At 45.2% G+C, this 26,007-nt stretch overlaps 1 protein-coding gene across 3 annotated transcripts; it reads left to right on the top strand.

Moving 5' to 3' along the window:
• The first annotated feature begins 5,120 nt into the window (after positions 1-5,120).
• Positions 5,121-24,952, top strand: LOC134641817 (S-arrestin-like). 3 transcript variants are annotated; one of them, XM_063494416.1, is made up of 16 exons: positions 5,121-5,181; positions 9,979-10,046; positions 15,946-16,006; positions 16,766-16,810; positions 17,182-17,381; positions 18,350-18,409; positions 18,615-18,682; positions 18,759-18,894; positions 19,012-19,096; positions 19,852-19,924; positions 20,229-20,366; positions 21,209-21,286; positions 21,849-21,863; positions 21,987-22,039; positions 22,598-22,607; positions 23,442-24,952. In XM_063494416.1, exons 2-16 carry the CDS (start codon positions 9,999-10,001, stop codon positions 23,536-23,538), a joined length of 1,167 nt encoding a protein of 388 aa, XP_063350486.1. In that variant the 5' UTR covers positions 5,121-5,181; positions 9,979-9,998; the 3' UTR covers positions 23,539-24,952. The 3 variants fall into 3 exon arrangements, with proteins under 3 accessions (XP_063350486.1, XP_063350487.1, XP_063350488.1); XM_063494417.1 differs by lacking the exon at positions 23,442-24,952 and having other exon boundaries at positions 22,586-22,607; XM_063494418.1 differs by lacking the exons at positions 21,849-21,863; positions 21,987-22,039; positions 22,598-22,607; positions 23,442-24,952 and adding an exon at positions 21,386-21,816.
• The last annotated feature ends 1,055 nt before the right edge of the window (positions 24,953-26,007 follow it).

The following is a 26,007-nucleotide window of genomic DNA, read 5'->3' as shown; positions in this document are numbered from 1 at the left end:
AGCGCTTTTAAAGCAACCGACTCTGGTTGTGAAACGATAATCACAATAACTGATGATTTGATTTATTTTTTACCCGAAAACAAAGAACAAATTCATTTTTATAAGGTTTTTATCAGACTTAAATTTGAAATGGAATTTAAAAAAAATGTGTCAAAATGTTTGAATTAAGTTTTAATTAAAAGTGGGGGGAAAATCCACTTCATAGTAATTAAGTATCAATCAAACCAGATGGGGACATTTTTGACCCCTAAGGACCACAGGTGTGATTATGTGCTGCCATTTAAAAAATATAAATGGTTCAAAAAAAACTTTCTCACTAAAGTTCAACATACAGCACTCTGTAGTTAGCCAGATAGTCAAAATAATCTGAACATTTAAATATTTTATTTTCTTGTTTTATTTTCGCTCAAAAACACAGTGCACTTTATGTAAACAAGGTCTGGTGGCCCTAAAATGTAAAGTGTTGGGTATATTTTGTGTTAATGTGTTGGTCTTAAGTAAAACTAAGGTGTAACACTGAATTGATTGACAATTTATACTTTATACTTTAAAAAACACTCAAATGAAGTGGGGACATTTTTGACCCCTGAGGACCACAGGTGTGTGGAAATCGGGAGGACATTATGAGGGTTAAAAACAGCTTTCTAAATTAACTTTGACATATAACCCGTCTGTTATCATCTGTTAATTTAATAACGGTACAGCACTCTGTTTAAAGAAAAATTGTGTATGTTTCTGTTCTGTGTCCTGTGTACTGTTTGTTTGCATATGTGTCTTTCTGGCTGCAGTTACACCCATATTTCCCCTTGTGGGACAATTAAAAGATTCTTCTTCTTCTTCTTCTTCTACACCTGATGTAACTGAACCCACCTGAATCCTCGATCATAAACATTATAACTGAAATGATTGAACCAAAAGTAAAGAAGCTGTTTTTAAAATGTAAGCAGTAGAAAGTGCAGATTTGTATGTGAAAATGTGACAATAAGAGTTAAAAGTTGTTAGAAAACTTATACTCAAATAAATAAATACTCAAGTAAAGTACAGACACCTTAAAATTCTACTTAAGTACAGTAACAAAGTATTTGTACTTCATTACTTCACAACTCTGACCGTGGGGTACCATGGGGCAGGGTCTGAAAAGAACATTTTAGTGTGCCCACTCTTGTGGTGAAACAGAAGAAAAGGCAGTATTTGGTCAGAGATCGTAACGGCACAGCGGAGTAGCAGTTAGCACAGACACGTCACAGCAGGAAGTCCAGCTGAGGCGCTTCGGTCTGGACCCTCCATGTGCTGTTCCAGATACCACAACACACGCAGCACATGGCAGGGAATTAAATCTGTCACAAACCGATCAAGAACCACAACTACCACAGACACCCGACATGCCACCCATCCAGACAGCCTTAAAACCTTCTACACCAGGTTTGACAGGCTGAACACAGACACAACCTCAAAGGCCCCCAGCGACCCCATGGGCACTGGCTTCCAGGTCAAACACACACAGGTCCTGAAAGCTCTGAAGAAGGTGAACCCCCACAAGGATGTGGGACCCGATGGAGTTCCTCCCAGAATTCTGAAGACCTGTGGGGAACAACTAGCTGTTGTGTATGCCGACATCTTCAACCTGTCACTATCCCAGGCAGTAGCTCCACAAATTTTCAAGTCCTCCACCATTATACCAGTCCCCTAACTGACTTCAGGCCAGTAGCACTCACACCAGTTGCCATGAAGTGCCTAGAACAACTGGTTCTCACACACATCAACCACATGGTCCCAGACACTGTCAATCCCCTCTAGTTTGCCTACCGTCCCAATCCCAGCTGTAAAACTCAGAAACCAGTCTTACTTGTTATCATCTATCGTCCACCTGGGCCTTACACAGAGTTTCTCTCTGATTTCTCAGACTTTTTATCTGATTTAGTGCTCAGCTCAGATAAAATCATTATTGTGGCTGATTTTAACATCCATGTAGATGCTAAAAATGACAGCCTCAACATGGCATTTAATCTGTTATTAGACTCAACTGGCTTCTGTCAAAATGTAAAAGAACCCACCCACCACTTTAATCACACTCTAGATTTAACATATGGCATAGAAACTACAGGACAGTGTGTGGCTGATGCACAGCAGATTATGGTCAGAGTTAGGTTACATAAACCTTTTCACTCTGGATACTGTAGCTCCAGTGAAAACTAAGGCCTCAAATCAGAAGTACCTGACTCCGTGGTATAATTCTCAAACACGTAGCCTAAAGCAGATAACTCGTAAGCTGGAGAGGAAATGGCGTGTCACAAATTTAGAGGATCATCATTTAGCCTGGAGAAATAGTTTGCTGCTTTATAAGAAAGCCCTCCACAAAGCCAGAACATCTTACTATTCGTCACTGATTGAAGAAAATAAGAACAACCCCAGGTTTCTCTTCAGCACTGTAGCCAGGCTGACAAACAGTCAGAGCTCTGTTGAGCCAACCATCCCTTTAACGTTAAGTAGTAATGACTTCATGAACTTCTTCACAAAATTTTAATCATTAGAGAAAAAATTACCAATAATCACCTCACAGATGTAACATTATCTACAGCTACTTTCAGCACCATTGATATTCATTTAGACTCTTTTTCTCCAATTGATCTTTCTGAGTTAACTTCAATAATTACTTCCATTTTTATGGTCCTGGTTTTGACCCAGTATTTTGAGTTCGTTTGGGTTCATGCGGCATTTTGTATTATGTGTTTTGTGTTGTTTGTTCTTACTTTAGGGAATTGTGTCATGCCTATGTTCAGTTTTGAGAGTCCTGGATCTTGGTTCATTGAGTTTTGTTCCCTTTCGTGCCCTGTTTGTCTTGGTCTTGCCTCTGTGTGTAGTTGGTCATGTCTGATTACAAATGTCACTTCTTCATGTCCCTCACGCTCTCACTCATTCTCTGTGTTTAGCCAGTCTGGCAGTAGTCAAACTTTACTATAAAAGCCATCTCTAGACCCAGCTGTCTAAATTATAGGCCAATCTCCAACCTTCCTTTCTTCTCAAAAACACTATTAACAGAGTAGTTATCAAACAGCTAACAGATCATCTGCAGAGGAATGAGGCTAAAGCTTAAAGGTTTCGAGTTTGCACAGAGTTGTTATTAATCTCTGTCTCTCTTCCACAGCATGTCTTTATCCTGTTTTCCTTCTCTCACCCCAACCAATCACAGCAGATGGCCCCGCCCCTCCCTGAGCCTGGTTCTGCTGGAGGTTTCTTCCTGTTAAAAGGGAGTTTTTCCTTCCCACTGTCGCCAAAGTGCTTGCTCATAGAGGGTCATATGATTGTTGGGTTTTTCTCTGTGTGCTATGAAGTGTTTACCTTACAATATAAAGCACCTTCAGATGACTGCTGTTGTGATTATGTGCTATATGAATTGAATTGAATTGAATTGAATTGAATTGAACTCATTGTCTGTTTGCACGGCATGGTCAAGATGCCTGTTGAAATTCCAGATGAGGCATCATTATGTCTCAGGATAGACCACAATCTCTGAGGAATCACCTTGTTGAAACTTTGCATGAATAATTCTCTACTCTGAAGGTAACAGGAGTGCAACCTAGTACTAGCAAGGTGTACCCAGTATCGTCTCTGGTGTATAAAAACATAGTGAGTGAAGAAGAAACACCCAGTGCATCATGGGAATCCCCCGGCAGCCTACGTCTATTGCAGCATAACTAAGGGAGGATTCAGGGTCACCTGGTCCAGCCCTAACTATATGCTTTAGCAAAAAGGAAAGTTTGAAGCCTAATCTTAAAAGTAGAGATAGTGTCTGTCTCCTGAATCCAAACTGGAAGCTGGTTCCACAGAAGAGGGGCCTGAAAACTGAAGGCTCTGCCTCCCATTCTACTTTTAAATACTCTAGGAACAACAAGTAAGCCTGTGAGAGCTGAAAAAGCTGTCTGATTAACAAGCTGATGTCTTAAACTACAGAACATGTGAATGTAAATCCTGTCTAACGTCTGTCGCAGTTACACAGTTTTTGCTTGTTTGTTCTTTGCTGATATCCTTCCTGTGTGAGCCCAGTGTGTCGTTTCAGGAAAGCACACCAGCTTAAACAGTTTCATGTCTCTGTGTCAGTGACTGAGGTCAAAGGTTAACATGTCCGCTTACTTCTGATATCCACGATGTCTTCACATTCAGGTCCTGCAGGTGACTCACCTTTAAGACTTTTAGAAACATCAACGAGCAGCTGAATGGACCAACACAGGTCCAACCAAAGCTTCAGGTGTGTGTGTGTGTGTGTGTGTGTGTGTGTGTGTGTGTGTGTGTGTGTGTGTGTGTGTGTGTGCGTGCGTGCATGCGTGTGTGTGTGTGTGCGTGCATGCGTGTGTGTGTGTGTTGCTGCTGTCAGCACTCAGACTGCTGAGTCTGAGTGACAGAAACTTATCGGCTCAGCTGAGTCGCATCCTGCTGATCATGTTAATGACATATTAATATCAATCAATACACAAACCAAAACCATCTGACCCCATGTGCTTTTAGTCTTCATACATCTGTATGTGTATATATATACGTGTGTGTGTGTGTATGAATAGACATGAAACTGCTGCAGGTTCTTCACACTCTGATCGATCATCACGCAGCTGCTCACAGAGAGCAGGCTCAGTGCTCTGACTGTGACTCCTGCAGCCGCTGTAGAAGCGACCGGGCTGCATCTTTTAAAAGACTTTAAACGTGTTTTTCAGCCCAGAAGTTTGATGCGGAGATCTGCTGAGCTGAAAAAGTTATGAAGGATATGAGATGATAGAAAAATAATTTAAAAGGTTCAAATTTACTGCAAAGCTCCAACGGTCAGGTTCATGGTGAGGTCAGGGGTTTAGATTAAAGGTGTTGTTTAATTCCACTTTTATTCAAATCTGTTTTTCTTGTTTTCTATTTTGGTTTTTTATGTTTTTGTTGCCGTCAGTCAGACATTTAGAAAATTCATCAACCCACTAGAAAAGGTGAACGTGTGTGTGTGTGTGTGTGTGTGTGTGTGTGTGTGTGTGTGTGTGTGTGTGTGTGTGTGTGTGTGTGTGTGTGTGTGTGTCTGCCTGCAGGATTATTCCCTGTAATGACGTGCATGCTGACCAGGCTGTGTGTGCTGATTATAAATACAGCTGATCGTTCTGATCAGCTTCAAAGCTTCTGTCCAGCTCGTCTTCATCACTGCAGCTTCAGGTCAGTCTGTTCAGTGAAAGATGAATCTGTTATCAGTGTGAATGAGTGTTTGATGATGGTTTTCATTTGTTTATTGGGGAAGTCTGAAGGTCAGCTGATGTTCCTTAGTTCTGTGAAGCTTCACCTAAAAGCACAAACAGCTTCACAGCTGATGTGAAACAACAAATCTGATCAATTACTTTTTACACTTGGTGACGAGTTACCAGAAGTTAAAACTCATACATTTGTTTTTGTAGTATCCCCTGATTTTATATGATGGAGCATTAAGTTTGATTAAAAAAAACCCCAGTAAAACTGGATTATCATCTGTCATCAAATGAGGTGGAACGGCGAGAATATCTTCTCAGAGCTTCAGAGGAGATGTAGAGGGTTCAACTCTGCGTGTCAGGATGTGAGCACACAATTCAACAATCTGAGAAAAACTTTTGTCACTGTAAAGGTCAGTGAGTCCCTCACGTACAGTTCATGATCGGATGGAGAGGTGGAGTCAGAGGAGGAGGCTGCAGAGATGTGGGATATTGGTGGATGTGGATGGGTGTTGGTGGGCATTAGTGGATGTTGGTGGGTATTGGTGGGTGTTGGTGGGCGTTGGTGGATGTGGGTGGGTGTTGGTTGGAATTACTGGATGTTGGTGGGTATTGGTGGATGCGGGTGGATGTTGGTGGATGTTGGTAGGCATTAGTGGATGTTGGTGGGTATTGGTGGATGTGGGTGGGTGTTGGTGGGCGTTGGTTGATGTGGGTGGGCGTTGGTGGATGTTGGTGGGTGTTGGTGGGCGTTGGTGGATGTAGGTGGGTGTTGGTGGGCGTTGGTGGATGTTGGTGGGTGTTGGTGGGCGTTGGTGGGTGTTGGTGGGCGTTGGTGGATGTGGGTGGGTGTTGGTTGGAATTACTGGATGTTGGTGGGTATTGGTGGATGCGGGTGGATGTTGATGGGCATTAGTGGGTGTTGGTGGGTGTTGGTGGATGTGGGTGGGTGTTGGTGGGCATTAGTGGATGTTGGTGGGTATTGGTGGATGTGGGTGGGAGTTGGTGGGTGTTGGTGGGCGTTGGTTGATGTGGGTGGGCGTTGGTGGATGTTGGTGGGCGTTGGTTTGCGTTGGTGGATGTAGGTGGGTGTTGGTGGGCGTTGGTGGATGTGGGTGGGTGTTGGTGGATGTTGGTGGGTGTTGGTTTGTGTTGGTGGGTGTTGGTGGGCGTTGGTGGATGTGGGTGGATGTGGGTGGGTGTTGGTTGGAACTACTGGATGTTGGTGGGTATTGGTTGATGTGGGTGGATGTTGGTGGGTTTTGGTAGATCTTGGTGGGTGTTGTTGGGCGTTGGTTGATGTGGGTGGGCGTTGGTGGATGTTGGTGGGTGTTGGTTTGCGTTGGTGGATGTAGGTGGGTGTTGGTGGGCGTTGGTAGGTGTTGGTTTGCGTTGGTGGATGTTGGTGGATGTTGGTGGGTGTTGGTTTGCGTTGGTGGATGTTGGTGGGTATTGGTGAGTGTTGGTGGATGTGGGTGCGTGTTTGTGGGTGTTAGTAAGTGTTGGCTGGTGTCTGTCGGCATTGGTGGATGTTGCTTGGTGTTGGTGGATGTGGGTGGGTGTTGGTGGACGTTGGTTGATGTGGGTGGGCGTTGCTGGATGTTGGTGGATGTCGGTTGGTGTTGGTGGATGTTGGTGGATGTTGGTGGGCGTTGGTGGATGTGGGTGGGTGTTGGTAGGTGTTAGTTGGTGTTGGTGGGCGATGGTGGATGTTGGAGGGCGTTGGTGGGTGTTGGTTGGTGTTGGTGGTTGTTGGTGGATGTTGGTCGGTGCTGGTGGGTGTTGGTAGGTGTTGGTTGAAGTTGGTGGATGTTGGTGGTTGTTGGTGGATGTTGGTTGGTGCTGGTGGGTGTTGGTAGATGCTGGTTGATGTTGGTGGGTGTTGGTGGATGTTGGTTGGTGTTGGTGGATGTTGATTGGTGCTGGTGGATGTTGGAGGGCGTTGGTGGGTGTTGGTTGGTGTTGGTGGTTGTTGGTGGATGTTGGTCGGTGCTGGTGGGTGTTGGTAGGTGTTGGTTGAAGTTGGTGGATGTTGGTGGTTGTTGGTGGATGTTGGTTGGTGCTGGTGGGTGTTGGTAGATGCTGGTTGATGTTGGTGGGTGTTGGTTGAAGTTGGTGGATGTTGGTAGATGTTGGTTGATTTTGGTGGCTGTTGGTTAATGTTGGTAGGTGTTGGTAGATGTTGGTTGATATTGGTGGATGGTTGGTGGTTGTTTGTTGATGTTGGTGGATGTTGGTAGGTGTTGGTAGGTGTTGGTTGATATTGGTTGATATTGGTGGATGTTGGTAGGTGTTGGTAGATGTTGGTTGATATTGGTGGATGGTTGGTGGTTGTTGATTGATGTTGGTGGATGTTGGTAGGTGTTGGTAGATGTTGGTTGATATTGGTGGATGTTGGTAGGTGTTGGTAGATGTTGGCTGATATTGGTGGATGGTTGGTGGTTAATGTTGGTGGATGTTGGTAGGTGTTGGTAGATGTTGGTTGATATTGGTGGATGGTTGGTGGTTGTTGGTTGATGTTGGTGGATGTTGGTAGATGTTGTTTTATCTTGGTTGATGTTGGTGGGTGTTGGTGGATGTTGGTTGGTGCTGGTGGATGTTGGTTGGTGCTGGTGGATGTTGGAGGGCGTTGGTGGGTGTTGGTTGGTGTTGGTGGTTGTTGGTGGATGTTGGTCGGTGCTGGTGGGTGTTGGTAGGTGTTGGTTGAAGTTGGTGGATGTTGGTGGTTGTTGGTGGATGTTGGTTGGTGCTGGTGGGTGTTGGTAGATGCTGGTTGATGTTGGTGGGTGTTGGTTGAAGTTGGTGGATGTTGGTAGATGTTGGTTGATTTTGGTGGGTGTTGGTTAATGTTGGTAGGTGTTGGTAGATGTTGGTTGATATTGGTGGATGTTGGTAGGTGTTGGTTGATATTGGTGGATGTTGGTAGGTGTTGGTAGGTGTTGGTAGATGTTGGTTGATATTGGTGGATGGTTGGTGGTTAATGTTGGTGGATGTTGGTAGGTGTTGGTAGATGTTGGTTGATATTGGTGGATGGTTGGTGGTTAATGTTGGTTGATATTGGTGGATGGTTGGTGGTTGTTGGTTGATGTTGGTGGATGTTGGTAGATGTTGTTTTATCTTGGTGGATGTTGGTTGATGTTAGTGGTTGTTGGTTGGTGTTGGTGGATGGAACACGGAACATGAACATGAGTGGAGCACATCACTGCATCCACATGAAGATCCAGAAACTCCCCCACCTCCTCCGAGCAGATGCAGGGGTAGCTGGCACATCTGTGACGTCGTCATTAATGCTGAGGCACATCTGCAGCTTTAGGAGAATGTGCTCTGTCTGGATGGCGTCTGTGACTCCAGACAATGAAGAAACCTCACTGAGCACAGCCTGCAGCCGCACGGCTCCATAACTGACCCGAGTACAGCCCAGACCATCACCCACCGAAACATTAGAAACCACAGCTGGAGTCCTCCATCCACCAGACGGAAACATCTGTCTGGTCTTCTTTGTCCAAATGCCTGTTCATCATCTGGATTCCTGAGATCTTACCTGTCTGGGAGGTCTCAGACTGTTAGTTTTAAAAATGATCTCTCCGAGACCTGTCCAGTGAGGCACGGGGTCCCTCAAGGCTCTGTACTTGGACCGTTGCTGTTTTCTATGTACCTGCTGCCTCTTGGTGTTCTTTTACGTTCTTTTAATGTAACCTTTCATTGTTACGCTGATGACCTGCAGCTTTATGTTCCTTTAACCATTGGAAATTGTGCTGAAGTTTCTAAACTAGAATCTTGTCTATCTGCAATTAAGGGCTGGTTATCGGATAATTTCTTGCTCCTAAATACTGATAAAACAGAGTTGATGGTCATTGGGCCACACAAATTTCAGCACTTGTCCCAAAATTTCATCTTGAGAATTGAAGACAGTGTCATAAATTGCAGGGACAAGGTAAAAAACTTGGGCGTGTGGTTCGACATGGTGCTCTCTTTCGAATCTCATGTAAAAGAGATAACAAAGACCGCCTTTTATCATTTGAGGAACATTGCCAGAATCAGACAAGTTTTGTCAAGCGACACTGCAGAGGTTCTTATCCATGCATTTGTGTCTTCACGTATTGATTATTGTAATGCTCTTCTTTCTGGGCTACCAAAGAAAAGTTTTAGAGGTCTACAGATGGTGCAAAATGCAGCTGCTCGCATTTTAACAAGGACTGGGAAATTTGAGCACATTAGCCCTGTACTGAACTCGCTGCATTGGCTACCTTGTCAGGTTCGAGCAGATTTTAAGGTCCTGCTGCTCACCTACAAGGCTTTAAATGGATTGGCACCTACATACCTCTCCGACCTTTTACATCTTTATGTAGCTGAAGACACATTTGTTCACCCTATCTTACATGTCTTAATTCTATCGCTTTTAGTTTTTAAATTTTTACTGTTTTTAACTTGTATTGTGTCTTTTACCTGTATTGTTATGTATCGCTTTTATTTTACTTATCTTTTTAGTTTTAAATAGTTGTACAGCACTTTGTTTGAAAGCGCTTTATAAATAAAGTTATTATTATTATTATTATTATTATTATTATTATTATTAGTCTGAGTTTATTTCATGTTTGTACAATGTTAAAGAAAACTGCGTTAGATCTGCTGCCTGTGTTCTCAGTTGGTCATATTACTGGGATGCTGTAATCATCCATAGATGCACGAGTGGATGTTTGGGTGTGAGGGCTGTGTGTGATTTAACTTTGAGATGATGAACGTTTGATATGTGAATGTCTCTATGCTGCAGGTCAAGATCCAACACTCAGCATGAGTCCCAAGCACGTCGTCTTTAAAAAGGTGTCCCGTGACAAGTCGGTAAGTTCTGAAGATAGTTCAACATCGACATCATAAGTCATGGAGAAGATGTGGTTTAATAACCCAGAGCAGAGATCATATCAAAGTTCCTTTTGGAGAGTCTAAAGTTTTCCCCTAATGGGAACATCAGCACTGAAAGGATGCTGATTTGTACTCAGGACACCATTTAAGGCATCCATAAAGTTCTGGTCCCTGATCTTCCTCCACCGCTCTGTGTGCAACAGGATCATTAATCAACCAAAGACCCAGACAGACTTTTAACTCATTTGAAAGCCTGATGCTTAGCCTTGTCCACCCCAGCTGTAAAACTCAGAAACCAGTCTTACTTGTTATCATCTATCGTCCACCTGGGCCTTACACAGAGTTTCTCTCTGATTTCTCAGACTTTTTATCTGATTTAGTGCTCAGCTCAGATAAAATAATTATTGTGGCTGATTTTAACATCCATGTAGATGCTAAAAATGACAGCCTCAACGTGGCATTTAATCTGTTATTAGACTCAATTGGCTTCTCTCAAAATGTAAAAGAACCCACCCACCACTTTAATCACACTCTTAAACTTACAGCGCTTTCAGAAAGACATCTACTGTGATAAAGTCTACTCTCCACTGCTGTGTAATCAATTATTGTAAATGTAAATGTTATCAGGAAATGATCAGACAGGAGAGGGTTTTCAGGAAACACTGTTAAATGTTCAGTTTCTATGCCATATGTTAAAACAAGATCTAGAATATAATCCACCCACTGTTATCATCTTCAATGCCCTGTACCAACACAGAGCAGAGCAGCTATCTGAACGCTACCCCATCAGAGGTTGATTATCTTGTTAATAATTTTACCTCCTCACTACGTACGACTCTGGATACTGTAGCTCCTGTGAAAACTAACGTCTCAAATCAGAAGTCCCTGACTCCGTGGTATAATTCTCAAACACGTAGCCTAAAGCAGATAACTCGTAAGCTGGAGAGGAAATGGCGTGCCACAAATTAAGACGTTCATCATTTAGCCTGGAGAAATAGTTTGTTGCTTTATAAGAAAGCCCTCCGCAAAGCCAGAACATCTTACTATTCATCACTGATTGAAGAAAATAAGAACAACCCCAGGTTTCTCTTCAGCACTGTAGCCAGGCTGACAAACAGTCAGAGCACTGTTGAGCCAACCATCCCTGTTAATTTGGGTTGAACCCAGGACTGTATAGGCGTTGGCTGAATAGCGGTGGTGTTCACCTTGGGGTGTCGGTCAGAACACACAGGACGCACAGATAGAGGTTATACCGTCTTTACTGTGATTCCTTAGCTTAACAGCACAGTACAGCAACACAGTAATGCAACCGCAGGCTTACAAAGTGGTGAGGGGTGTGGTGTGGTCTGTGAACAGAACATATACAGAATACTGAATGTAATAAACATCTAAGTCATGAATTATGATTCATTAGCTTTCTTCAAATTTAACCAGCACTACAAATGGGAATTCCTATATGAACATTTACATGCACAAGTTTCATACACTACTCCCAAACCCTTACAGTACATGACATTGATTGCCAATACAACCAACAACAATATAGCACAAAACACCAAATGGCTTTAGCTTACAGCTAGCAAGCATGTAGCATAACAAGTAGCATTAGTAGCATGAACTAGCCACATAGCGAACAGGTCAAAACACATTGCACTTCTACATCTACTAAATGTCTAACTGGCATAAAAGACTAAAACTGTCCTTTCCAGGCAGGGCTCCACGTCTACTCACAGTTCTTTAGCGACGCACACGACTCACACCGTGTGTAGACATCCCCTGCTGAGTCAGTCTGCCAGGTGGCTCTTGCTATGCGTTAGCTCCAACTCTGATCACTGGAACATGTGCTCAGTAGTGCAACTGTGCTCTCTCACCACAAGGGGGCTCCCCCACACAGCTGACAGCCTTTCCTTTTTTTTTTTTTTTTTTTTTTTTTTTAACCTGTCCCGTTTGGTTCTTTTGCCATCAGAATTATTGTCTAAAGGCGAAGAAAGATGCCCAACGGATTTACTTTACCAAATGGACCATCCCAGCCTTGCCGTAATGGTCCATTTGATTCAACTTTTTATTGTTTATTTTATTTTCACTTGCTGAATACGGGACAGACTTGACTGGAGGAGAGAATGTGGAGAAAGAAAGAGGGAAAGAAAAAAACCTGAGAAGAGGGACGGGGAAAAAGGGCAAAAAACAAAAACCAACAGAATAAGCAGACAAAAAATACATATATCGATCACCTGGATCACCTGTTGAGAAAGAAAAAAGAAAGCAAGCAGAAGAAAACGAGAGTAATAAACAAGATCACAATGATATATGAGAATATGACAGTAAATACTAAATATTAAACATTATTGTGCAGCACGTGAGATCGACAGCGCACAGTGTGCTTTGAGGTAGGAGCCAAAAAGGGTGTAATTTGTGTGTGTGATCACCCGTGTGTACACCTGTGAGCATGAACGCGCTTGTTTTTAAAAGGTTCCTTCATGTAATGATCTGCTAGAGGGTGTGGGGGGCCACTGCCCCGACCTCCAGGGCATGAAGCAGGTATGGAGGAGATCAAGACTCCAGACATCCAGAGGCCCCCAGAACACAAGAGACCAAGGAAGACCAACAGAGGGGCAGCCGCGCCACTATCCCAGAAAGAGCTGAGGAGAGTCCCAGATGAGGGGTCACTCAGCAGCCGCGGAGCAGAAGCCAGGGGGGGTTGCAGTGACGTGCCCGTGAGCTCCGCCGGCAGCCAGCTGTGCCTGAGTGGCCGAGCCCCGGGCCGTGAGGCCGAGGGCACCCCATCCCCAAAGTGGCCCGAGCGAGCCCCAGGCTCCAGGCCCCAATAAGCAGCCGCCAAGGAGTGAGCCGGTGGGTACCTGGGCGCCCACCCCCGGAGACAGAGAACCACCAACGCACCGATGTCTGAGGGCGTCCGCCACCGGCAGAGGAAGTGGTGGGGGGAGATGGGCCTCCAAACCTTGGAGGGCCTGAGATGTCCTCAGAGAGGTGGCGTCTGATACCCAACCTGACATATAGACACAGACATACAGGCACACACAGATACAAACATCTATTCCCACCCTCATGCTCTCATATACAATTGCTCAACACTCACCCAACGTGGAGACAGACATAGAGAGACGCTGTACACACAATCACACTCCCCAAGCGTACTCTAAGCCCCGAGTCTAGGTACCCTTGCCCCTGGAGGGGGAAACTGCACCCAGACTCAGGTGGTGTAACCCTTTTCCCTGCGGTGGGGAGACTGACAGCCTTTCCAACAATCCCTTTAACGTTAACTAGTAATGACTTCATGAACTTCTTCACAAATAACATTTTAATCATTAGAGAAAAAATGACCAATAATCATCCCACAGATGTAATATTATCTACAGCTACTTTCAGTACCATTGATATTCATTTAGACTCTTTTTAACTTCAATAATTACTTCCTCCAAACCATCAACATGTCTTTTAGACCCCATTCCTACAAAACTGCTCAAAGAAGTCCTGCCATTAATTAATGCTTCAATCTTAAATATGATCAACCTATCTCTAATAGTCAGCTATGTACCACAGGCCTTCAAGCTGGCTGTAGTTAAACCCTTACTTAAAAAGCATCTCTAGACCCAGCAGTCTTAGCTAATTATAGGCCAATCTCCAACCTTCCTTTCATATCAAACATCCTTGAAAGAGTAGTTGTCAAACAGCTAACAGATCATCTGCAGAGGAATGGCTTATTTGAAGAGTTTCAGTCAGGTTTCAGAGCTCATCACAGCACAGAAACAGCTTTAGTGAAGGTTACAAATGATCTTCTTATGGCCTCTGACAGTGGACTCATCTCTGTGCTTGTCCTGCTAGACCTCAGTGCAGCGTTCGATACTGTCGACCATAATATCCTATTAGAGCGATTAGAACATGCTGTAGGTATTACAGGTACTGCACTGCAGTGGTTTGTATCATATCTATCTAATAGACTCCAGTTTGTTCATGTAGATGGAGAGTCCTCTTCACACACTGAGGTTAATTATGGAGTTCCACAGGGTTCAGTGCTAGGACCAATTCTGTTTACATTATACATGCTTCCCTTAGGCAGCATCATTAGAAGACATAGCATACATTTACACTGCTATGCTGATGACACCCAGCTCTATCTATCCATGAAGCCAGGTAACACACACCAATGAGTTAAACTGCAGGAATGTCTTAAAGACATAAAGACCTGGATGGCCGCTAACTTTCTGCTTCTTAATTCAGATCAAACTGAGGTTATTGTACTCGGCCCTGAAAATCTTAGAAATATGGTATCTAAGCAGATTCTTACTCTGGATGGCATTACCTTGGCCTCCAGTAACACTGTGAGGAACCTTGGAGTCATTTTTGACCAGGACATGTCCTTCAACGCACATATTAAACAAATATGTAAGACTGCTTTCTTCCATTTGTGCAACATCTCTAAAATTAGAAATATCCTGTCTCAGATTGACGCTGAAAAACTAGTTCATGCATTTATTACTTCCAGGCTGGACTACTGTAATTCATTATTATCAGGAAGTCCTAAAAACTCCCTGAAAAGCCTTCAGTTAATCCAAAATGCTGCAGCAAGAGTCCTGACAGGGACTAGAAAGAGAGAGCAGATTTCTCCTGTTTTGGCTTCCCTTCATTGGCTTCCTGTTAAATCCAGAATTCAAAATCCTGCTCCTCACTTACAAGGTCTTAAATAATCAGGCCCCATCTTATCTTAATGACCTTGTAGTACCATATCACCCTATTAGAGCACTTGGCTCTCACACTGCAGGCTTACTTGTTGTTCCTAGAGTATTTAAAAGTAGAATGGGAGGCAGAGCCTTCAGTTTTCAGGCCCCTCTTCTGTGGAACCAGCTTCCAGTTTGGATTCAGGAGACAGACACTATCTCTACTTTTAAGATTAGGCTTCAAACTTTCCTTTTTGCTAAAGCATATAGTTAGGGCTGGACCAGGTGAACCTGAATCCTCCCTTAGTTATGCTGCAATAGACGTAGGCTGCCGGGGATTCCCATGATGCATTGAGTTTTTCCTTTCCAGTCACCTTTCTCACTCACTATGTGTTAACAGAGCTCTCTGCATTGAATCATATCTGTTATTAACCTCTGTCTCTCTTCCACAGCATGTCTTTATCCTGTCTTCCTTCTCTCACTCCAACCAATCACAGCAGATGGCCCCGCCCTCCCTGAGCCTGGTTCTGCTGGAGGTTTCTTCCTGTTAAAAGGGAGTTTTTCCTTCCCACTGTCGCCAAAGTGCTTGCTCATAGGGGGTCATATGATTGTTGGGCTTTTCTCTGTATCTACTGTACAGTATAAAGCGCCTTGAGGCGACTTTTGTTGTGATTTGGCGCTGTATAAATAAAATTGAATTGAATTGAATTAATCCGGACACTCTGGGTTCCGATGGCATCTCATTGTGCTGAAATCCAAATTGAACTGACATGTGACAGAGTAACCGTAATATTAATGTCTGCTTTGCCTGCGGGTAAACATTCAGTTTTTTTCATTTCTGACCTCAGAATGGGAAAAGGTTCAAAAACATTAACTCCAGCGATGAACCGAACCGATGCGCCTCCTGCTCCCGGTGTGTGGGAAACTAAAAGCACAAATAAAAACCTCTACTCAGAGCTGTGCTGTCATTTCTGCCTCTGCAAGCATGTGATGGTCCACCCTGCTTAGAGTGAATGTGGAGCTCCTGCAGACTCTGAGTGTCCTCCAAGTCACTGACTTATTCCCACAGAAAGACGTACCCATCCACACATCTTCTGCAGGACAGGTTTAGTAGGGGCACCTGTGCTGCAGGAGGTGTGGCACGAGGAGGTGTTTGCTCTTGATCCTGCAGTCATTCTTACGTGACCCTCGTGTGTTTTCAGGTGACCGTCTACATGGCCAAGAGGGACTTTGTGGATCACTGCGACTTTGTGGATCCAGTCGGTGAGTCCCGATGCTAACTACCTGCTCTCGCTCTGCTTTTACTGCTGTTTGAAAAATGTTTCATGAAAATGTTTAAAGATGGAGGACTGACCGATGCAGGCCTATGTCTTCATGACATCTCTGCATGTGCTGAGCCCTGTGAGAGAAAAAAGCATAAACTCTGTCGAGTCTGGGACCCCACAGAGACTGGGGAAGAAAGACATGGAGACATGACAGACTGTGGAGACAAATGAGCAGAACACAGAGACAGGACTACGACAGTAAAGAGCCACAAAGACAGACCAGAGAAGGAGAGAGATACAGGTACAAGACGGGGACAGACCGGAAATGAAGACACCAAACATGAACAAGAAACACAGAACTAGAAATGTGAATAATGAAAAGTTCAGAGCACTATGAAATACAGAAATAAAGAGTGACTAATACAGAGCTAGAATATGAAATCTGAGTCACAAACCATAATTCACTCCAAACTGGGTCAAAGACCCAGGACCGACTCTTTAAACAGAGCTTTTCCACCACACAGCGCTCCTGATGAATGTTGAGGCCTGTGCTGTGGGATCCATACACCGCAGTGATCAGACTGAAAAACAGGACTCACTGGGTTACCTGCTAATTGTAAACTAGCCATGGATATGTGGATGGTAGCAGAGCAGGAAGTAGTTGATCATTTCTGCTCATGCCCAGTAGGAGGACAGTGACAAACCTTTAAAACAGTCAGGAATGTGTTGTGATTCGATCACTTCCTGTTTCCTACAGATGGCGTGATTGTGATTGACCCAGTGCAGCTCAAAGGAAAGAAAGGTCAGTGTGTTTAAATGTGTGCAGTAACATGAGGCAGAACCCGGAGGAGGCGCTGTGGGACTCCCTCCTTCAGCCCGTCAGTGTGGAGAAGCTCAAATCCAGCTTTACTGGAGGAGCTCCACAGGGCTTATGACTGTGGTTCCTGTGTAAAACATATTTCACTGAATGAAAGCTTCTTTCTGTGCAGATGAACATTTCTCTGCAGTGTGGGGTGGGTGCGACACAAAAGATCTCAGAGAACAATAAGCAGCTTCTGACAGACGTTTCTCCAGCTTCTATTCACACTGATTTAGGTTTGATGGAGCCAGATTCTCCTGGTGCAGCACGTTCTTGGATGTGCGGCTTCATTGCTGTTTCTCGGTGTCTGTTAGTGTACGTGATGCTGTCATGCACATTTCGCTACGGCCGTCAGGACATGGATGTGATGGGCGTGGCCTTCAGGAGGGACCTCTTCCTGGTGACCCGGCAGGTTTACCCCGAGCTGCAGGACAAAGAGAAGCTCACCCACACCAAGATCCAGCAGAAGCTGCTGCGAAAGCTTGGAAACAACGCCTTCCCCTTTTTCTTCGAGGTGAGGAACAGCTTGAAACATCTGGAAAGATCAGAGGAAGAGGTTTAATCCCTCCATCAGGTTCAAGGATGGAAAACAGAAAGGCCACATTTGTCATGTCTGGAATAGAGTCCTTTTTGTTGTGTTAGGTTTTGTACCCAGTGCAGATCTGGCCTAAATCGTCATCCAAAATCCTCAAGGTAGAAAAGGAAAACCTGATTACAGAATGAATAAACACATTAGAGCACCAGTCAGAACAACAAAAAACCCACACTAGAAATGTGTCACGGTGGTTAGCACTGTTGCCTCACAGCAAGAAGGTCCTGAGCTTGACTCAACCATCAGGCCAGGGTCTTTCTGTGTGGAGTTTGCATGTTGTCCCCGTGTGTGCGAGGGTTCTCTATGGCTTCCTCCCACAGTCCAAAGACATGCAGGTCAGGTTCACTGGAAACTCTAAATTGCAGATAGGTACGAATGGTTGTCTCTCTCTGTGTGTTAGCCCTGCGACAGACTGGCGACCTGTCCAGGGTGTAACCTGCCTCTCGCCCTAAGACAGCTGGGATAGGCTCCAGCAGAATAGGATGGATGGATGGATGGATGGATGGATGTCCACATTTGAGCAGAAAAGAGTAGAGTTCTCTGAGAGGTTAGAAATTAATGATCATTAACCGTTCAGAAAGACAATCGAACATTTTAGGGAAGAAATTTTCAGAAATACAGAGAAGGGTTCTCTGTAGCTGTATGAGAACCTCCGAGAAACTGACTGAAATCTGAACACGGGCGAGGTCGTTGTTCTGTAGTCACCAGCGTGTCTGTGGCGCAGTTACAGAGGAAGGGGTGGGCTTCACTCTTCTAATCGTATAGATTGTCTTGATTAGTTACTATTCCTGTGTTTATTTTTGAAGAGGTTAGAATGAGACGTACCGATTCGGGTACCGTGCAGGACGAGCGTGACAGTCTAACGTTTGTGAAACGACTCTGTGCTTCAGTTTCCAGACAACCTGCCCTGCTCCATCGCTCTGCAGCCCGGACTGTCCGACGTGGGGAAGGTAATGCCATCACTACACTCAGCCTTTCATGTTCTTCATCTGTACATTGCTTCGGCACCACAAAGTCTCAGAGTCCACACACTGATGTTTCACATCAGCTTCCCTCTCTCTGCGTTTTCACGCAGTCCTCTGAAATCAGCCAATTCGCCCGATGACTGATATGAGCTGTAAATGTGCAAACTGTGTGTTTCTGTGTGCTGGACAGAAATGTGCGGTGGAGTTTGAGGTGAAAGCTTTCTGTGGTGAGAACCAGGACGAGAAGATCGACAAACAGTGAGTCGCCCAGAGTGGATCTCAGTCTGCGGACTCGATGGACAGCCTTTCACGTGTTCCTCCGTCCTCTCTGCAGGAGTTCTGTCCGTCTCACCATCCGTAAGATCCAGTTCAGTCCAGAGGACAGCAAACTGCTTCCCAGCGCAGAGACAACCTTCGAGTTCCTGATGTCCGAGAAACCCCTGCACGTGAAACTGAGCCTGCCCAAAGAGGTCAGAGCTTCAGTCAGGTCCTGAGTCAGACACCAGAACCACCAGGTTCTGAAAGCTGGGGGGCTCTCACAGATGTACTCATGAAAGCACTTCACCTGTCTGCTTACCTGTCTGCAGACTTTTTACCACGGCGAGCCGCTTAAAGCCAATGTTGAAATCACCAACTCGTCCAGCAGGAACATCAAAGACATCAGCTTGTCAGGTGACATCAGTTTGGCTTCAGAGTACTTAAAGGTGACGTAGCGCAGCGTGTCTCTGCCACCAAGCATCATTTCTTCAGTTTTTCCTTTTATAAAGGAAAGCGTGAAATGTACAAGCATGCAGAAGTTGCATCACCATCAGGGGAGACCATTGATTTAAAGCCAAGAAGTCTGTAGTGAGCAAAAACTGTATGAAGTCCATTCCAGAGTTCTTACTCTCCAGAAACATTTAAGCTAGGCAGCTAATACGTATTTACATGTAAACATGTTAATCATGTCTTTCCCGTCATTATTTTGTTGGCTTATTTATTTCAATACATAATGACTTGAAATAAAATGTCTCCCCCTGCTGGTACTGCAGCTTACTGCACGCTTGCACATTTCACTCTTTGGAGGGGCAAAGGGTGAAATGGACACAGTGGACGGCGTGTCTAATACGCACTTTGCAGTGGCATCGGGTTGACTGGAGACATCAGCTGATAACACTTCCTTCCACCAGCATAAATTTAAAAAGCCATGCAACCAAAGCCTGCTCAGACACGATTGGCCAAACTGAAACCACACAGGCTCCTACGGAAGCCTTAAAGTTGTGACCTGAGGAGATGTTTAACCAGAAAAGCTGCTCCTTGTAAACAAGAGGAAAGGTGTCTGTGGCGGTGACACGCTGCCTCACCTGCAGGCCTCTACAGCTGACAGCAGACAGGTGTGTTCCCTGCCTGCAGCAGCACGCTGGCTTACTTTGAGTTTCTGTGCTTAGTCGAGCAGGTGACCCACGTCATCCTTTACTCCAACGATAAGTACGTCAAGTCTGTGGCCAAAGAGGAGACCAGGTGAGTTAAGGATGTAACAGAAGTATATTTATTTTTGAATCTTTTCTGAGGGAACTTAAAGCAGGAGTTGTGTTCATGGTCTCAGTTTGATCAGACAGAACATTTTTTCTTTTTTCAAAAGGAAGATGTTTCCTGTACATTTAATTTTTGCATTGATCTGTTTAAAAACAGATGTGCCCGTGTCGTACCTGATACATCTCGGTCCAAAGATACTCTTAGTGACCTTACACTGTCAGCTGGGTTAGTTTGAACCATGCTGGGTTTGACAGAGACGTTTCTAATCATGTTATGTTTTTGGTTACAGTGACTCTGTGCCTTCTGGCACCAGTCTGAAGAAGGAGTACACCCTGCACCCTCTGCTGGCATACAACAAAGACCGCAGAGGACTCGCTTTGGATGGACGACTTAAACACGAGGACACCAACCTGGCTTCATCGAGCATGTCAGAGACACACTGAGGTTTTAATGAAGGTGTTAGACAGGAAACACGGCTGCTCTTTAAAGGACAGGTTCACAGGATTTAACCTGGCAGGTGAGACAGATCTGTCATCAGAGCATTCTGGGCAAAATACACTCCAGTGTTCAGACCAGCTGCATTCTCACGAGATCTCCGGAAACTCCATCAGGTGAGCCTGAAGGCCGGTCAGGCCATCAAGGTGATGGAGCCTCAGTTAAATCACGGCTCGATGACCTCTGACGACTGGAAGCCTCCAGGAGACTGAACTATGTTTTCCAGAAACTCAAGCACTGAAATTAGAAATATGATAGAAACGGACTCATCCAAGTGTCAGAGTCGAGGTCTCCTTTTGTTCTGTCAGGTCATGAAGCTTCCACAGTTTAACTTTCTTCTTAGAGGTGGAACCAGAAGCTTCCCAAACGTTAGTGAGACGATTATTTGATTCGATGATTCAGACGTCTCCCTCCTAATGTCTCAGATCTCTGACCTGTTTCTAGCTGCTGGGTTAGAAACCCCACGGGGACTCTGGATGATCTGAAGCTCTGTGCTGCAAACGGTTCCTGACTCTCAGTTTGTGCTGACAAACCTGAAATCTTACTCGTGCTTTCAGACGTCTGTGACCCCTGACAGAGCTGTGAACCTGTTCTTTAACCACGTGATTGGCAGGTGTGTCATGGAACACATATGCGTGACCTCCCTACAGTCACATGACATAGCGTGCTAGAACACAATGCTGAGAGCACCTGAGTTTCCTGAGCTTAGCGAAAGAGCGTTGCATGACTTTCAGAAAGTTTTCCTTCAGCTGATGAGAGCTGTCTGTGTCTCAGTGTGAAGCAGGAGGTCCTGAAGGAGGTTCAGGGGATTCTGGTCTCCTATAAGGTCGTGCTGAGGATGGTCGCCTCAGGGTGAGTCTCACACTTCCTGCTGTTAACAGTGTGTGCATGTTCAGGTGTCTGGTAGGGGTCAAAGGTCGTGACAGGCCCTCTGCTTGACCTCACTTACAGCAGCTCAGGTGTGACGAGGCAGTGGTTTGAGCACATTCTGAATACGAGCGACTGATGACACAGAATAACAAAAACAGCTTCAACGTCAACAACAGCTTGGCCCCAGACAGCAGACGGGTCCGGCACAGATCTGGTGTCCAGCCGGCACTGCTGTCTGACTCCTGGCATGATAAGTGGTTTGTCATCCAGATCTGGGCCATACCAATTTTGCTATGTGGGGCTGTGACAGCCTCCTGGGTCAGCTGACCTCGACATCAACCACATACCTCTATCATGTGCCAGGGTCATGAAACTCCATCTTTTCAAATCAGAGATCCTGAAGTGTCACTGACCAATAGGAGCGCTCTCTCAGCCGAGGTCGTGCCCGCACGCTGCGCCTGACAGTCATATCAGAGGGAAAATTAACCTCCGAAGCAATCTGACGCTTTGTGTCTGTTCTCTCTCTGCTGCCCTTCATTGACAGGACGGTGGGGTCCAGGTAGGGTCACGCTCAGACACACTGTGTGTGTGTGTGTGTGTGTGTGTGTGTGTGTGTGTGTGTGTGTGTGTGTGTGTGTGTGTGTAAAACATCTGGACTCACAACTGTGTTTCTGCTTTACAGTGAGGTGTCTCTGGAGGTTCCATTCAGGCTCATGCATCCCAAACCTGAACCAGGTACAGATTTCTTTCAGCTTCCACAACACACACACACACACACACACACACACACACACACACAGTCACACACATACACACACACTCACACGTACACACACACACACACACACACACAGTCACACACATACACACACACTCACACGTACACACACACACACAGAACATATTCTCATGTAAACCGGCTCATAAGCTGGTCCAGCTGTGTGAGTGTGTGTGTGTGTGTGTGTGTGTGTACATGTATGTTTTAAGCTGCTTCTTGTGTATTGCTGACAGCAGTTTATGATATAAACAAGAAGCTGCGTCACACAGATTAACATCCAGATTAGCACCGATTAATAGAGTTTAACACACACATGTGAACACACACACACACGTAAACACACACTCTCAGGTGCACACTCTTGTGAGTTCCCAGTGTGACCCTTCAGGTGTATTACTGTAGGGTCTACCTGACAGTATGAAGCCAGCTGTTGTGATTTGGCACCATATAAAAAAGATAATTGAATTGTTCATATTTCACCTGTTTCTCTTTTCTTGATGCTGACTGACCTGCAGCCAAGGACAGGTAAGTGTGACAGTAAACGACATCACTTCCTGTCCCACACAGTGAAGTCTTCCTCTGTGTGACGGACATCATAGGGAAAGGTTGGGGCTTCCCAGGCCCATTCTCTGTCTTACAAGGGCGGGAGGGGCTCGAATCTGACTGGTTAAATTTAGAAGGAGCAGAACAGCAGACGTAGCTCACGTGGAGCAGGAAGGTCAAGCTCATCTTACATGGAGGGCCGGACCAGCAAAGCACCCCTGCTGTCCCTGTAAAGCTTAATCCCACTTTTAATCCCTGAGAGGCATAAATAATATAAAACAGACGTCTCCTTTTTCCACACGACAACGAAACGCAGCAGATCAAAGAAATCTGTCAACATGTAGAAGATTCGCTCGTCCTGTGACTGTAAAATATTATGCTGTCGTGTTCTGTCATCACCTCGGTGTGAACAGCGGACGGATTTTGAAATGAAAACACAGTTAAAATTCCAAAATTCCTGCCCTCCTTCACGTTTGCCCAGCGGGCGAGATCGGAGGCTTTGCCGATCCCATTGTGGCCTCCGAGCCTTATGTTTGACACCGCTGATAGACTGAAGTCTCACACTTTAGTTTTTACAACCTTCATCGGGCGGCTGTGGTTTAGGTGGTAAAGCTGGTCATCGACCAATCGCAAGTTCTCAGGATTGAGCCCCAGCGCCTCCGTGTGGTCATGTGACTGTTTACGGCAAACACATCGTGTGTGTAAACATACACGTCTTTCAGTTTTTTCTTGTTTATCAAGAACAGGAAGTGACTTAAACTGCTGAGACAGGAAGCGAAGATTGCTGTTGACCTTCCCACTGTGTCTGTGCTGCAGTGAATCAGACGACATGGTGTTTGAGGAATTCAAACGGGCCTACCTGAAGGGCGTGGTCTACGGAGACGACGACGACGAGTCCCCCACCGACGCCTGAACTACAAAGATGGCCGCCTCAGGTCGAACGGCGCGGCGGCCACTCGGAGCTGAAGACGAACACAGCGTGGTCGTCCACCGGTGGTTTCCTCACTGTTTTAACGACTCCATCGTGTTTCCTGCAACACCACCCCCAGGCTAACTACAGCTGCGAGGTGGCGCTAGCAGGAACCAAAAACTCTGTCTGCCAGAAATGACCATCTCCTCCCCTAATGCAGTACTTTTACCTTGAACCAGGTGTTTTCCCAAACCTGATGCAGCGCCCTCCGGTGGCCACAGTGATTATGCTGTGAGCAAAGCTGGGTGATGCAGTCGTGGCTGGCAGGACGCTGAGGTGGATGGACGGGTGGAGCCGTCTGCTGCTTGTCTTTGATGAAGGAAATGGTCTAAGTCACAGGTGTCGAACTCCAGGCCTCGAGGGCCGGTGTCCTGCAGGTTTTAGATGTGTCCTTGATCCAACAGCTGATTCAAATGGCTAAATGACCTCCTCAACATGTCCTGAAGTTCTCCAGAGGCCGGGTAATGAACTAATCATCTGATTCAGGTGAGCTGAAACAGGGTGAGATCTAAAACCTGCAGGAAGCCGGCCCTCGTGGCCTGGAGTTGGACACCCCTGGTCTAAGCGCGTCATTAGGGTTAGGTGAAGAATGCCGACGTGGCCACAGGTGTCCGTGATTGGCCGTCCACCTCCTCCTGCAGCACGTGGAGCTTCTTTTGTTTCAGAGGAAAGCAGCTGAGGGCCCGAGGGTCATTTCTGGGAGGCAGAGCTCAACATTTCCCGTCCTCAGAGGGTCGGTGTGTCACGTTAAATGAAGGAAACACTGGAAATGATGAGTGTCAGCAGGCCGGGCTGTTAGCCGTGAGGCTCTGAGCGAATGTAGACGAGTAAAGTGCATCTTTAGAGCTCAGTGAAACGAGCTGCTGATGTTCTGTAGAGCACGTCATAGCTGACCTGTCAGTGTGCTTATTTTAGAGGCAGTGATGTTTCTCCTGTTTCTGTCTGATACCTGACATACGTGTGTGTGTGTTCCACTGTGAGCTGTTAGTCGCTGTGTTTGTGTTTGATTAAAGAAGCCTGTTCTCCATGTTTCACACTCCCCACGGCTCCATGTTTTTACATTTGGGTTTCTCACTTCTACTCCGTGTCACACAGAGGTACTTTTGTTATACAGTGACAATAAAGAGATCAGATCAAGTCTAGTGAGCAGAAACGAGGGCAGCATCCATCCATAATATTCTTGATATTTATAATTGAGTGATTTGTGTATATTAGTGCTATTTTTTTTCTTAAATTTGAAAAATCTGTAACATGTTGTATTGTTTAGTTTAGCCTGTTACTGTCTTGGAGCAACTGTAACCAACATAATTTCCTTAAGGATTAATAAAGTATCATGATTAATGAGTACACCCACAAACTGAGGCTTCCTGCTGTTTTGTGTGTCTCTGCAGATGGACTGAGTATTTGTGGAGACATTGTGTCTGTGGATACTAACTGTCAGTCACTTAACACTGAGGCTGTGGACCCAGAGGGCCCGGACTCTAAGGGCCGCTCGTCCTGGGCCCGGGGGGCGTGTTCAGAGCCCAAATGTAATCCTTCGCCTGGGTCCACAGAGAGCGGCTAACATCCACTTTAAATTCATGGCTTCAAAGGAACACGACAGTGTTTGGAAGAGTTTATTATCCGAGATGAGTTTGTGACAGAATGACTCAAATTCAGCGTGAATTTGAATTTCATTTAGAAAAATAATAAATGTCTCTACAGGAGATGAGCTGATAGGGTTAAGAGTGTAGAGGAGTTTAGATTTTGTGGTTATGAACGGAGCCTTAAACTAAGATTGTTGAGCTCTTTTGTCAGACACAGAAATTAGGAGGTATTGACTTTCTCTACCATGATATTCTCAAAGTGCCCACAAAGCTGTCAAAGTTCCACCAACAAGCTCTCCTGTACTGGAGCTTACTACACAAGCATGAGTTCACAACACATAATACACTCAAGTGAAACTAAGGACACATTGGTGCTAACAGAAAATCACAGTTTTTGGATACCTGGGAGCAAAAAGCACCATGGTCCGTGACTCACTTCATGGACAATACAGGTATGAAGATCGTCCTGGTACCCTTTAAAACAATGGTTCAACAGACTGGGAGATATTCCAACCTTGTTGTAGAAGTGAAACCGATAACTGTTGAAGGTATCCAGCAAGAGAGGGAAGACAAGAATCGATTGATAAGAAACCTTTTGTCAACAAAATGCTAGCCTGGCAAGCTGAAAAGGAAATATGTTGTTTTCAGTGAGGATGAGGAGGCCAAAAATATGACGATGAATTTAAACTTGTGAACGACTTTTCTTAGTTTTCACACTTTAGGCTGAACTGGAAGACTTTTCTGTGGATTCTGTGAAGACGACACTGAGACTGTGGAAAATGTTTTATTACAGCCTAACTTAGTTTGTGACTTTGGACCGATTCTC

Source organism: Pelmatolapia mariae, linkage group LG14, assembly GCF_036321145.2.
Source record: "Pelmatolapia mariae isolate MD_Pm_ZW linkage group LG14, Pm_UMD_F_2, whole genome shotgun sequence".
NCBI classification, from domain to species: domain Eukaryota; kingdom Metazoa; phylum Chordata; class Actinopteri; order Cichliformes; family Cichlidae; genus Pelmatolapia; species Pelmatolapia mariae.
The sequence above is the reverse complement of the archived record's forward strand: the minus strand, read 5'-3'. Positions and strand labels throughout refer to the sequence as shown.

Coding starts and splice junctions, on each gene's coding strand:
- LOC134641817 (XM_063494416.1), top strand. CDS start 9,999: ATGAGTCCCAAGCACGTCGTCTTTAAAAAGGTGTCCCGTGACAAGTCG. Junction 17,382..18,349: donor CCTTCCCCTTTTTCTTCGAG/GTGAGGAACAGC, acceptor TCTGTGCTTCAG/TTTCCAGACAACCTGCCCTG. Junction 18,410..18,614: donor GACTGTCCGACGTGGGGAAG/GTAATGCCATCA, acceptor TGTGCTGGACAG/AAATGTGCGGTGGAGTTTGA.